Source organism: Mastigoproctus giganteus, chromosome 1, assembly GCF_048544385.1.
Source record: "Mastigoproctus giganteus isolate SK-2022 chromosome 1, ASM4854438v1, whole genome shotgun sequence".
NCBI lineage: Eukaryota > Metazoa > Arthropoda > Arachnida > Uropygi > Thelyphonidae > Mastigoproctus > Mastigoproctus giganteus.
Window position 1 is genome coordinate 82,356,083 of NC_143575.1, and position 15,496 is coordinate 82,371,578.

The 15,496-nt window shown below is 36.1% G+C and overlaps 1 protein-coding gene across 1 annotated transcript in view; it reads right to left on the minus strand.

Moving 5' to 3' along the window:
* LOC150090937 (tRNA endonuclease ANKZF1-like) overlaps window positions 1-15,496 on the minus strand; it is a 224,663-nt gene that overhangs the window by 42,769 nt on the left and 166,398 nt on the right. Inside the window, exon 11 of the mRNA XM_090373536.1 lies at window positions 6,671-7,415. Within this exon, the coding sequence (XP_090229662.1) occupies window positions 6,671-7,415 (745 nt within the window). The remainder of the gene's footprint in view (window positions 1-6,670; window positions 7,416-15,496) is intronic.

Genomic DNA, 15,496 nt, shown 5'->3' on the forward strand with positions numbered 1-15,496 from the left:
ACTTCTCTCTAACGGACACATTTTCGTTCCCCATGGCTGTCCGTTAAAGGGAAGTTTCACTGTATATACATGTTTTTCACTGTACAAAACAGTAGCAACTAGGTGTCAATATGTACATGTATACATACATATCCAAACAAAAGGGACAAGAAAAGTATTCAAGAAACCTGTTGGGTATTTTGTTATTTGATTGAGCCTAAACTTATCTGGAAATAGTTTTTTTTGTGGTTGATAATATTAATAGCTTTATAAAACTGAAAGTGTAGGTAAGATGGAGGATATTGATTATCTATCAATTTGAGATAGAACTTTTTGAAATTGTTAATAACTATATGTAGTTATTGAGGATAGTGGCAATTCTAAGATACTGCAAGAAAATAATGTTGAAGTGGACATTTTTAGATATATTGGAATGTCAAGTTATTTAAGTTATTAATTACATTGAAGTGACATGCATCCTGTTTGTTATAATTGTCAGTAACAATACTCATTATTTACATTTACATCCAAATAATTGGCTGTAAAGTCATAGGAATTGGTTTTTTCTAACAACAGTTCATGAGGGTATAGGTAACTACATTCCTCAAGAAAATTAGGATAGTCCAACATGCATGTCATAAACATATCTGAAAAAAGTGATATCATTAAGAAAAGAACATTCATACCAATAAAGGTAAAGATTGGCTATAATAAAGGAAGCAGGACTGCCCACAGGAGTACCTTGGATTTGGTGATATACAGATGTCCACCAAACACAAAGCTATTTAAGATACATAGTTTGACCAAATTATTCCAGTTGGAGCTATTACATTTCAATATATGTTTATATTCCTGATAAATGTTTTGAAGAACCTTATAAAGATTCATCATTATCATCAGCCATTTTCAATCCACTGCAGGATGAAGACCTCTCCAGCAACTTTCCAGTTCCTTCTGTTTCATGCAATGGACATCCATTTACTACCCATAAACTCATGAATTTCATCTGTCCATCTCTGTTGTTGTCTTCCAGGTTTTCTTCTAGCTCCTCTTGGGTAACATTCTGTTATTTTCTTAGTCTATCTGTCATCTCTTCGAGCTATGTGTCCTGCCCAAAACCATTTTAGTTCTTTAGTTTTGATAAGAATGTCCTTTATTTGAGTTTGCTGCCTAATCCATGTGTTTCTCTTCTTATCTAATAGTCTGATTCCCAATATAATTCGTTCCATTCTTTGCTGTGTAGTTCTCATCTTTTCTTAGTCTATCTGTCATCTCTTCGAGCTATGTGTCCTGCCCAAAACCATTTTAGTTCTTTAGTTTTGATAAGAATGTCCTTTATTTGAGTTTGCTGCCTAATCCATGTGTTTCTCTTCCATTCTTTTGGTGAGTGCCCAAGTTTCACTTCCATAAGTCATGGTGGGGAGTATACATTGGTTCATTATTTTACGTTTCAGATATTTCTCCTTAGTATGTGACTATATTTCCTGAATGCTATCCATCCAAAATTTATTCTTCTCTTGACTTCCAGCCATTTATCATTATTACAGGTAATGACTTGTCCCAGATAAGCATATGATTCCACTTTTTCAATTACTTCTCCTTCAATAATTATATCCCTTTCTGTGGCATACTTGTTAATCATTACTTTTGTTTTAGCCATATTCATCTTTAGTCCAAAATCCTTACTAACTCTGCATAACTGATTAAGATTTTCCTCTAATTCTTTGGGATCATGTCTTATGACCACAATGTCATCTGCAAATCGTAACTGATTTAGGTACTCTCCATTCACATTGACTCCTTTTTGCGACCAATCTAATCTTCTGAAAGCTTCTTCAAGGACAGCAGTAAACTTTGGAGATATTGTGTCTCCTTGCCGAACTCCTTTCTCAATTTTAAATTTACTACTGTCTTTGTCTAGTCTAATAAAGGAGGTAGCATTCTCATATATTTTCTTCAAAATCATAATATATGTGGTATCTATGCCTTGTCTTTCCAGTGCCCGAAACATTGCCTTGCTGTATAGAGTTAAATGCCTTTTCATAATCCACAAATGCCAGGCATAATGGTGTTTTATATTCATTTGCTTTCTCCATTAGCTGTGATATTACGTGAAGGTGATCCATAGTTGATAATCCTGCCTTAAAGCCAGCTTGCTCTTTCGGTTAATTCTCATCAAGTATTCTTTCTAATCTGTTAGTAATGACCCTTGTGAACAACTTGTAGATGTGGGATAACAAGCTAATTGGTCTATAATTTCCAATTTCTGATTTATCTCCTTTCTTATGCAGCAAAACTATGATTGCATTATCCACTCCTTAGGGATCACACATTTTCTAATGCATTTTGTGAAGAATCTTACCAGTTTCTGTGTCGCGTGTCTTGTCTCTTCCTCTCAATTTTAACAACTCTACAGTAACTTCATCTTCCCCCCGGGGATTTCTCATTCTTCATTTTCTTCAACGCATGTTCTACCTCATCAGGAAGGATATCAGGTATGTTGTATGTGTTACTAATTTGCGACCCATCTTACTCACTGCTGGAATCATACCCTTGCTCCTTTTATAATTCTCTATAGTAGTCTTCTGCTATTTGAATTATGCCTTCTCTGCTATTTATAAGTACACAATCACTATTCTTCAGTTTCAGTATCATTTGTCTTTCTATATTACTGCTCATGGCTGCTGATTTAAATCCTTTGTTTTCCCTTATCAGTTCATTTCTTATTCAATATCATTTGTCTTTCTGTATTACTGCTCATGGCTGCTGATTTAAATCCTTTGTTTTCCCTTAATGCTTGTTCTACTTTTCTTGTGTTAAATTTTCTTATGTCCTCTCTGAACCTCTTTTGATCACTTTGCATAACTCAGTATACTCAATTTTCTCCTTGTCAGTGTTTTTCTTGCTCTTCATTTGTTATCTTCGGTTCATCATGACAAGTGTTTCTTAATTAATTTTTTCTTCTTTGGATTTATTTTTACCTATAGGTTCAATGGGCTTTATCACTTTCAGAAAGTTGTAATATTCCTCGTTGATATCTTGGTCCTGAGCAGTCTGCAGAAGCTCAGACTTGTTCTTAAGTTCCAGTACATACTGCTTTTTCTCCTCTTCTGTTATCTCAAAGACCTTTGTATTATTTACTCGAGTCAGTTTTTTCCTTTCTTTGCTTACATCTATATCAAGTGTTCATCTTACCATTCTGTGATCACTTCCAACATTTACCTTGTTCAGGACAGTAACATCATTCATGATATATCTTGTTAGTGAGGATGAAGTAGATTTCATTAGCTGTTAATCCATTTGGGCTCGTCCATGTCCACTTTCTGTTCACTCTTTTCTTGAAAAAAAGTGTTCATTACTGACATTCCTTGAGATTCTGCAAATTCCACAAGTCTTTCATCTCTTTCATTTCTTTCACCAATTCCAAAATTTCCTATAGTTCCTCTTTCTGCCCTGTTTTTTCTCTTTCCAACCTTAGCATTGAAGCCCCCCATAATGATAGTGTAGTGAATTTTCTGTTCATCTAGAAGATTCAATTTCGGTGTACATTTCTTCAATCTCTTCATCATCATGGCTCAATGTTGGTGCTTAAATCATTATAACCTTTAGCTTATACCTCTTAGAAATCTCTTGAGTAGTAGTCTTCATACCCTTGGTGATGTACTTTTGAATTCCAAAATGTTTTTTTATATCTTTATGGACCAGAAAGCCAACTCCACCTTTGCTCCTTTGACTGTTTCCATTGGTGTACAGCAGATTTCCAAAAACTTATAAGTTTATTTTCAAACACTTATAAGTTTATTTTCATAAACTTATAAGTGATTGATTTCTTCTTCTCCTTTTTTCAGCCAAACTGATGATATTCCAATTCACATTTTCTAATTCCTTTTCCAACTCTAATATCCTGTCTTCACCGATAAGCAATCTTACGTTGTAACAGGCCAAGTTCAGTTTCCGTGCATGGCAGCGTGGTCATACCCCAGAGATTCTTAGCACCCTCTGCATCCACTCTGATCCTCTCGCTGCCGTAAGAGGGGGAGTGAAAGCCGCTGGGGACTGAGGGCCATTTGTTTCATCTTATTGTCATGTGCTGGAGGGTTTGGTCTTTTTCTCTTCACACTGACCAGGCATCTTGAAGAGAACCACTTTACACATTCGTTGCCACCCAAGTGATGTAACAGGGCTTACCACCGAGAAGGTGTGCATGAGCGGATTTTAGGGAGGCAGGCCAACCGGACTTCTAAATTTTTTGAAACAGAAAGATATTGGATCCATCAGTGTTTTAGACTGAGTGTCTGATAACACACAGAATGCCTGTTTCCCTCTAAGCCCCCTTATAAAGATTATCTAAATATTAACTAGTGAACAGACTATGGAAATCAAATGTTTGAATTTCTGTAATATGACAGGCTTTTAGTTTATATAAAACAAGTAGATTATTGAAAATAGTATTGTTGTTTTGAATAATGTTTACAATGGGTTTTAGAAGTTGTTCTAGGGCCTTACCCGGAACTTGGGCAAAGCTATTTTTACATGAGGTGATGAAACTGAAACTAACAGGTGTTTTATGGAACTTTGGTATGAAAGTAAACATAAGGGAAGTTGAAATTACTGATGTTTAGTTTCAGAATTTTATTTAAAGCCAAAATTTTTTTGGTAATAATATTGTGTAAAGAAGCATTAGGTTTATTAAGCATCACTTTAATTGTTGGAAACTTCATCTACTGTGGTAATAACAAAATGTTTATGAAGTTCTAGTAATGGCCTTTTCATTTGGCAAAGGTGTAGAATTTGAAGGATTTATTGTATAAAGATTTGGAACATAATTTGTAATGCCTATTAATCAGATAATAGAAAACAGTATTAATACACTTTGGTATGCTTCAATAGGATTATTGTGTTTGTAAGCTGAGTGCATACAGTAATCTAAAAGATCTTGATACAGCTGTTTTTTTGAAGGATGCATAGTTAACTTTAGGGATAAGTCTGAATTTAAAACCATATGATAGAATGTCTTTAAGATCAGAATGGGTAACAATACCTAAATCTACAGTAATGATATGACTAAAATTGTTATTTATGTAAGGTAATTGTTATGTTTGCAAATTCAGTTATCTAGATCATTGGTATCCTCACTTAAGTTGGAAGCAATGGCTTTGTAGTTGCATGGTATAGGACCATGCAACTACAAAGGTTTAGCAAAAGGAAATATGCTAAAAGGTTTAGCATATTTGTATCTAACAGAAATACAAATACCAGAGTGATAATGGGTAGCAGATTATTATAGATATTAATGTTTATCGATATCAACCATATATTTATGCTGGAATTTTAACAATAAAAACGAACGTTCACTCTGACCATTAAAACTGAGCTTTAAGTTTAAATTTATAGATGCCATTACTGAGGTGAAATAGCTATTTCCTATTTTTTACTTCCTATTATTTCTATTTCTTATCTCCCTTTTTTTTTTTTTCTTTCTTCCCCCATTATATCTATGATCCTACAACAACATACAAACTATAAGATACTATATGAGCAGAGCAGGTTAAATTTGACCCCAAGTTCTGTTGCTCTGGATGTTTGCCTGTCTAAAAATGATAATACTTTTCATTCTCACAACACACACTTCACAGAGCAAATCAGCATCTAATGCTTCCTACCCTTACTATCATTGGACACATGCCTCCTCTCGATATAGTTCTGATCTGAAATTTAATATTTGTAGCAATAAACATTGTCTTACCTGTCTTAACATGCATCTGCAGCACCACAAGTCATATTCAGAAGGAATACCACTTGTGGTAACTTCTGAGTGAAATGTAACTTTTGTTATATATATAATAAAACCCTCTATTAGTATGCTATGCTAGTCCAATGTAACAATTTAATAAAGAAGCAGAGGAACCTGAAGGCACAGTTGACACCAGTTTCAGACCTACTTGGGTCACTTATCAGACAACTTGTAGCCTCAATTAGCAACTTTGTGTTTAGCAGTGAATAAATGTATTGAATCTAAACAAGCCGGAAAGAGCCATTTGGAAGAATATTTCTGAATGAAAACATAACTTTAATTATGGGTAAAATGAAATACCAATTAGTAGGCTGCACTTGCCCAATGTAACAATCTAGTAAAGAAGTTGGGTACTATTTCTGTTGAAATAGTACCCAAAACTATTTGGGTACTATTTCAAAACAGTTTGGGAAAATAAAGAGAAAGCAATGCTATTACACTACATTATGTTTTTCTATTGTGACTGCATTGGGACAATTTTGTCCCTCCTGTGACAGAGAAAGCTTGGGCTCTTTAGAAATAGATATATTTATCCACGAGTCAACTTAAAGTAATTAATATTGCTTTTAATAAAATAATATCACTTTGTAGGTGATATTTTTGATTAAAGTTCAAATTGTGAATTTATTCACAAGTTGACCTAAAAGTAGTAGTTTCAGCAAAGCCCAAGCTTTGTCACTATCACAGGAGGGACAAAAGTATACCCAGAGAATCATGGCAGAAAAATAATGCAGTGTTGTTATTTTTGCAAGCTCTTTCAATACCTGAATTGAAATGAAAGTGTTACCCTGCTTCTTTAAATAAACTTATAAAACTTATAAAACAAAAGAAGTAAAAAACCTAAAAGTAAAATTAGCTAAATAATGAAAGAAATGACAACACACAAAAACATCTTACTTAAATGTAGGGTCTGCTCCATGTTTTAGTAATAGTGATACAATATTCTGATGACCTTCCTTTGCAGCTGTGTGTAATAATGTTGTTCCATTATCAGCAATGTTTTCGTTTATAATGGCAGTAGTTAACACAGTAAAATTTGCTCCTGCAAGAGTACTAGAGGAATTATATTCTTGCATTTGTTCATGGTTTCTGTGTGAGGCAGGCATAGAGGAGGCACGTGCACACTGCTTTCTTTCATGAGAAATTGGACTCTTGATAGCTGGATGTTGAGAATCAATTGGAATAGCTACTGAATGACGACGTACCTTATCTCTTGATTTAAGGCAAACCTCATAATTAATGCAGGGATAATTTGGATGGTTTTTATATGTTTTATTCATTTGTTGCTGGTCTGCTGTAGAATTTTCAGCAACTCTATTCAGAACGTGTTTCAGATGAGAATTTTGTAATTTGTTTTCTGAACTATTCAAACAAGAACTTCTTTCAGAAAATGTCATTCTTTCTTCATTCAAAAGAAAAGATTTATTACTGTCTGTATTTTGATGATAGGCATTAGTGATAACTGGCTTTTGCAAAAAATTCTCTTTAGACTTATTGTCATTAAACATGCTTTTCTGAAAATGAAACTGAGCTGACCACTGTTTTTCTTTTTCTAAAGTATTAAGTAACATCCCCAATGCTGCTTTATTACCTGACCTGCAGGCACAATATAATGAATTCTTCATGTCATATTTTTCTTGCACTGTAAAGGAAAAGCACAGCAAAATAAATGAAAATATAAGTATCATTTCGGTTCAATGAAAATAAAGCAAGAACAGATCGAATAAAGTTTTACATGATTAAAATACATAACTATAACATGAAATATGTACAGCAAGTAATAACTGCTTATCCCAGACTATTTATGAAATGCTATTAGGGTAGTGTCAATTATGACAACGGTACAAATAATTCTGGATGTAAAAGGGACTAATAAGATGACAATAAATCTACATTCTTTAATAAAAGAAACAACTGGTTTGAGTGAGGATTCCAAATGAAATTTTTGCATTCATATATATTTTTGTATTTCTGTCATAACCTCAAATAGTCTCATATTATCCATAAAAATCTTCCATGAAATCATAAATCATCAACCTGTAAAGTGTACCATGCCATTTCCATATTAAATACAATTTAAAATAAGCTTCAAGCTACACCATCTAGTAAGCAAAGTAATTTTTTTTTACATGAGCACAGATATTTCATGATTCTAAGATGTCACCCCCCCCCACTTTGATTTAAAATAAGGGATCACCTGGTTATCAAAAGCAAACTTATAACCACTTCTAAAAATTTAACAAATGACCACAACTATCAAGAAAATGCGATTAAAATGTGACTTGCCTAGTATGTAACTTAAGGAAAATTTTCATTTCCATTGGAATGTTTTACTATTGGTATTAGACATACAGTGCAAGGAAGCCACACCACTGGCCAAAAATAAAATTAAAAATGTATATAAATAACTAACTCACCGATGGTATCTTTACCTTGTTGTGGTGGTGGGGCTTGCATGTCTCAATGATCTACAGAGCTATGCTGGTGGTAGCTTGCTACTGGTAGGGCCTCCCAAGCCAGAAAGGTTTCTGGCTAGAGACCAGACAAGAAAAGATACCCTGGTCATCCAGTTTGGGGGTTGATGCAATGGGCCAGCTCCTCATTCATCATAAAACATCCTTTCAATGATAAAAGACCTAACAGAGAAAAAAATTGGATGGACAAATAGGAATCGAACTGGCAAACAGAAAAGGTTTATGAATTTTGGCTGCTGAAATGTGTAAGGACTTAGTACAAAACAAGATGAAATTTTATTGGAATTACGAAAATATAAATTGAACGTGGTGGTCTTAACTGAAACAAAGAAGAAAGGGAGCGGTGAAGAAATGACTCGAGAATATATTTTCCTTTGGTCTGGTGTCTACTGACATGTCAGAGCTAAGGCAGGGGTGGCCATTCTTATTCACAAGAATCTCTGTTGATGAGCGAATCATGACACTTGAAATTAACATATGTGGAAGAGAAATTATTATTACTGGGGTATGCTCCTAATAATGAGTCTCCTATAGATATTAAAGAAAATTTCTGGGAAAACCTGACAGAAGTAATAGAAGCAATTCCACATTGCAGAGAGATAGTCAATGTGGGATTTGAACTCCAGGGTGGGACAACACGGAGAAATGTAAAGAATGATAACGGAGAGAGAGAGACTGATAGAACTTTACTCTCAATATAAGCTAAATATTAGTAACGCCTTCTTCCAACATAGAGATATTCATAAGTTCACATGGTCCCAAGAAACAAAGGGACTAAAATAAATAATTTATTATGTGATAACTAAACAACAAAGCACAATTTTTGTGCCCAGAGAAAAGCAAATTGTGGTTCTGATCACTTTTTGGTGAAGACTACATTGTCATTCCCATGGGTGTGCCAAAAAAGGAAGGAGAAAAGGAAGAAAGACTTTGTATTAAGTCTTTGAGAGAAATGAACAACTTGACACTGAAGATTCGATGTGGACTCACTAAAAGACGAGAGCACTAGGAGTTTGTATCACTGAAGATTACACCAAGAATTAGATGAAACCTATGGAGAGAGTGCAAAAGACATATATGAATACTTAAAGAAAACAGTGAAGAAAATTGCTGGAGAGGCAATAGGACAATCTCAAAAGATGAAACAAAATGATTGGCTGAACATGGGAATTAAGGAATTAATAAAGGGAAAAAAAGGAAGCATACCAAAGATGGCTGAGCTCAAAAAATATATAAAGAAAAAAATAAGGAAGTGAAAGCAGAAGTCATCAAGGTGAAGAACAAGTCCTGGGAAAGAGCATGTGCCGAGGTGAACAGCAAATTGGGATGTACAAGATCTGCAGAGGTGTGGAGAGTACTGAAGAGTTTAAGGAAACCTCATAAGCAAAATGCTAGACTGGAAATGATACATCTGGAGGAATGGGCCAATTATTATGAACAGCTATTGAATGAAAGAAGAGAGGAATTTAGAGAAACTGAAACAGAGACAGTTGTCATGAAAAGAGATTTAACACCCAAATTAAGGAAGTGGAACTGGAAATAAAAATGGCAAAAAATGGAAGAGCACCAGTTCCAGGTGGAATTAACATGGAGCTGCTTAAATATGGAGGTTAAAAGTTAAAAATCTACTAACTTGACTGTTCAAAAAATGGGATGGTGACAAAATACCAGATGAGATGACAATTGGATACATTACATCAATTTTTAAGAAAGGTGACAGAGGAAGATGTTCCAACTATACAAGAATTTGCGTTAAGAGCTCCACTGCTAAACTATTTGGGAAAGTGAACAGTGTGGCTTTTCGACTGGATACTTACGTATAGACCATTTATTCATTGTTAAGCAAATTGTGGTAAAATGTCAGGCTACAAACCAAGGTGTGTAGGTATGCTGTTCATACATTTAGAGAAAGTGTATGAAAATGTGCCAAGAAATCTTCCGTGGAAGGCTATGGAAAAAAATGTCAATAAGCCAGTCATTAATTGATATAATTAGAAGAATTTACAAGAACAATACATACTGTATTAAAATGGGTTCAAAATTATCAAGAAAATTTAAGGCTTCAAAAGGACTACTTCAAGGATGCTGTTTGTCACCTACTTTGTTTAAGCTATACCTAGAAGTTGTTCTAAGACCATGATCACAGAAGTATAGTTCACTGGGTATTCTCCTTGGTCAAAATTGGTCAACCTTTACAATCTACTGTGGTTGCAGACGACCAAGCTGTGGTAGCACAAGATGATGATGCAAATTACATGGGCAGAAAGCTACTAGAGGAATATAAACATGGGGGACTGACAGTAAATTTTAATAAGACAGAGTACATGAATCGAAGTGAGGATGCTGTGGATTTAGATGGAATACAAGTAAAAACTGTACAGCAATTTAAATACTTGGGTGCAGTTATTCTGTGCAGATGGATCATCTGCACAGAAAATTGAGAGAAGACTGAGTGAAGATAGAAAGGTCATAGGAATGATCAATTCTGTGCTATGGAATAAAAATATTATTAACAAAACTAAACATCAAATATATAATGCGATATTACAAAGTGTTTTATTATATGAATGTGAGACTTGGATCTTAAATGAAAGACAAAAAAATAAACTATTGGCTGTTGAAATGGATTTCTGGCAAAGATCGGCAAGAAAGTCTAGGACTGAAAAAGTTAGAAATTACGTGATAAGGAATACAATGTATGTAGTAGTATTCTACATATGTCCTTTCTTAATTTAAATTTATGCCCCCTTAGGTTCGTAATCTGAACAAGTGGAAGGATCCCATCAGAATTCAGCGTACTCAACCCATTCAAGGCCTTATACACCTCAATCAGATCATCGCGCAGGTGCCTAGTCTCCAGCCACTGCAATTTGTAGAACTTAAGCCTCTTGGTAAGAGGATCCCTTCAATCCCCTCACCAATCTTGTTGCCCTTCTCTGTACACGCTCAAGTAAATCTACATGCTTCCTAAAAATGAGGCCTTCAGACCTGTACGCAGTACTCAAGGCGTGGCCTGAGTACTGCGTACCATTGCCTTATACAGAGGGACAATCACCTCCTTCTCCCTGCTAGCAAAATTCCTATATATCATTGACAAAACCCCATGACCTGCCCTGGCAGCCTGTCTGCATTGCTCAGAAAACTTCATATCTGACTGCACAATTACTCCCAGGTCTTTTTCATTTTCTACCACCTGTGTGTAGTACCACACAGTTGGTACGTTTCTCTGGGGTTACTTCTACCCATATGTAGTACTTTGCATTTGTCAAGGTTAAACTTCAGTTGCCACTTCTCAGCCCATCTGCCCAAATTATCTAGATCCTGTTGCAGTAGCACACTGCCATTACTGTCATTAACAACCCTGCCAATCTTTGTATCATCTGCAAACTTCGACATTAAGCCTGATATACCTTCATCAATATCATTGATAAATATACAAAACAACAGTGGACCTAACACCGAACCCTGTGGGACTCCACTAATAACATTAGTCCACGAAGAGCAGCACCCATTGATTACCACCCTCTGTCTTCTCCCACTTAACCATCCTTTAATCCATTGTAGCAACTTACCCTTAATACCATTCTGCTCCAATTTGTACAATAGTCTTCCATGTGCAACAGTGTCAAAAGCTTTCCTGAAATCCAAATTTATGATAACAAAATTATTTTTTGCATCCAGTTCCTTTGTAACCACATCATAATATCCTATCAAATTTGTCAGACAAAACTTTCCCTTAACAAACCCATGCTGTATCTGAATTATTGCTGCAGTCTTGTCTAGATGATCCTGCAATGCATCTTTAACCAGTGACTCCATTATTATTCCCGGAACAGAAGTTAAACTAACTGGTCTGTAATTACTCGTGTCACCCTTCAATCCCCCTTTGTGAATTGGGGATACATTTGCACATCTCCAGTCCGTGGGGACCTCACCTGAGTCCAAGGATGCTCTCATAATTATGGCTAATGGTTTGCTTAGTTGCTTTGCCGCCTCCTTTAATATAACTGGATAGATCCCATCCACCCCAGGTGCTTTTCTTTGTCCAAAAAACTATCATTGATAAAATAGAGGAGAAAAGATTGGAGTAGTTTGGCCATGTGAAGAGAATGGAGGACGACGGATTGCCTAGAGGAACCATATAATGGATGCCATGGAGAAGGAAAACCAAGAAAGATGTGGATAGAGGGTGTGAGAGCAGCTATGAACAGAAGAGGACTGGTGGACAGAGATTGGAAAGATAGAAAAAAATGGACCACTAGGTGGCAGTGATCACAGTGTGCTGAAGTGGGATTTACTCAAAGAGGTAACTACCATTAGGGGTAAAGGGAAGGGTATTGCTTTCGTAAAGGTGACTACGATGGATTGAGACAGTATTTAAATTCTATACAGTGGGATCAACTGATGATGTTACCAACAGCAAATTCAAAATGGGAAGCATTCAAAGAACTTATCTTGGAAGCTACTAGGCTTTACATACCAAATAAGAAATATTGTTCAAGGTTTAGGCCTAAATGGATGTCAGATGAACTAATGAGGCATATGGCAGAGAAGAAAAATGCATGGGATATATACAAATTAACACGTGACACAGAAGCCTATGATAGATACAAGTTGATCTGTAACCAAGTTACAAAGGAGGTTAGGCAGGCGAAGGCAGATTACATCGTGGACTAATGTTATTAGTGGAGTCCCTCAGGGCTCAGTGTTGGGTCCATTGTTGTTTTCTGTATTTATAAATGATATTGATGATGGTATATCAAGCTTAATGTCCAAGTTTGCAGATGATACAAAGGTTGGCAGGGTTGTCAAGGACACTACTGACACTATGCTGCTGCAACAGGATCTGGAAAGGTTGAGCAGATGGGCTGAGAGGTGGCAAATGAAGTTTAACATTGACAAATGTAAAGTACTACATATGGGAAACAGCAACCCCAGAGCAACGTATCAACTCTGTGGTACTACACTGACAGTGGTAGAGAATGAAAGGGACCTGGGTGTGGTTGTGCAGGCAGATATGAAGTTCTCTGAGCAGTGCAGACGGGCTGCAAGAGTAGCTCATGGTGTATTGTCAATGATATATAGGAATTTTTCTAGCAGGGATAAGGAGGTGATTATTCCCTTGTATAAGGCAATGGTCAGGACACACCTAGAGTACTGTATACAGGCCTGGAGGCCTCATTTCAAGAAGGATGTAGAATTTTTCCAGCAAGGATAAGGAGGTGATTATTCCATTGTATAAGGCAATGGTCAGGCCACACCTAGAGTACTGTATACAGGTCTGGAGGCCTCATTTCAAGAAGGATGTAGAGCTGCTGGAACGAGTACAGAGAAGGGCAACAAGATTAGTGAATGGAACAAAGGGGTGCTCTTACGAAGAAAGGCTTAAGTTTTGCAAATTACAGTGTCTGGAGACTAGGCACCAGCGAGGTGATCTGATAGAGGTGTATAAAGCCTTGAATGGTTTAAGCATGCTCAATGCTGATGGGATTCTTCCTCTAGCTCAGAAAAATCACCTGAGAGGGCATAAATTCAAATTGAGGAAAGACAGATGTAGGATAGACGTGCGGAAATTTGCCTTTAGCCAGCAGGTGGTTGGTTGGTGGAACAGACTGCCATCCCTTGTGGTGGAGGTTGATAGCCTAAATAAGTTTAAGGCTCAGCTGGACAGGTATTTTGAACGAACAGAGGGGTGAAGTGAAGTGGGTTTTTTTTTTTTTTTTTGGCTGATGCTGCATAAGCTTGCTTTCTTGCATCAAATGCCTCTACTAATGCTAATGCTAATGGAAAAAAAAGAATAAAGAAATGATGTTAGGTTAAGGAGAACCATTGTAATAATGGAATAAATCTCTTAATAATAATAATATTATTAATAATAATAAAAATTAATAATAAAATTAAAAAATAAAAAGAAAATAAACTACCTAAGTGTTTTCCTCTCACACAGGTAACTATCCAGCTGACCTCTGAATTTCCACAAGCTGTCAGTCTTAACTACACAGAGGTAACTTATTCCAGTAATTAACAACTTACTAGCTAAAAGAAAATGTACTAAAATCCAGTATAAATCTTTTTCCCTGTAATTTAAATTCATGGCACTGGTCCTGGAATAATTTATAATAGTGAAAATTTCAACTTCATTTATTTTGTTATCCCCTCTCAGAGTCTTATAGACTTCAATCAGGTCCCTCTAAGTTGCCTGGTTGCCAAGCTCTGTAGCCCACATATTTGAAGTCTTTGCTCAAGCAGGTGCCCTCTTGCAGATCTCATCAAGCAGGCCCCCCAATTTTGGATTGTCTCAAGAAGATCAATATCTGTTTTTAGGTGCAGTCTCATACTTGGACACAGTATTGCAAGTGCAGTCTTACAATTCTTATAAGGTGGGAATTTTCACTATACACTAACAATACAAAATCTTATAAATCCAACAGCACTGGGAATAAGTCCTTGTTAAATTTCAATAAAACATAATAGTAATAAATTTTAAAACATAATGCTGTAATGGTATTTCACTGATAGTAAAGTGCACAGCTTTTCAACTGCCACAGAAAGATTATGCGATGTCCCAATGGAGATCTCATCATTTGCTGATGCTATCGAGGCAGTGTTAGGTGGGTCGGAAAACTGCTAGATTGGGGGGATACAAGGACTAATAGATTAACAGTAGCCACTGGCAGAGGAGAAAGTGATTCTTGCACTGCTTCTATTGGAATGAGCAGCAGCCTGGAAAATAAGATGCAGGATATTTCAGAGACTGCTGGGAATCATGGGGTACAAGTAAACACATGGGTTGTGTTAGGGTGGCTAAGAGGAAGAGCAGGTGCATGTATACTTGCGTGTACACCAATGCTAGGAGTTTAGTAAATAAATTTGATGAATTTGAGGTATTGCTCAAAACATCAAAGGCAGATATTGTTGGGATTTCAGAGACGTGGTGTCACACAGATATAAGGAATGCAGAACTGGAATTTGGGGAGTACAAGGTCTACAGAAAGGATAGACAGGATAGGAAGGGAGGAGGGGTTATGCTATTAGTTAAGAAACACATAAAATCCAAGGAAGTGAAGCCAGTCGACATCGCTGGACAGTGCAGTGTCGAGTCAGTTTGGTGTGACATAAGCATTGGGAGATCAAAATTGAGAGTAGGAGTGTGCTATAGGCCTAATGACTCTGATGAGTATAATAAGAAACTGTACAGAGAAATAGAGTGGGCCAGTAAATCAGAGAGTCTTATAATGGGGGATTTTAA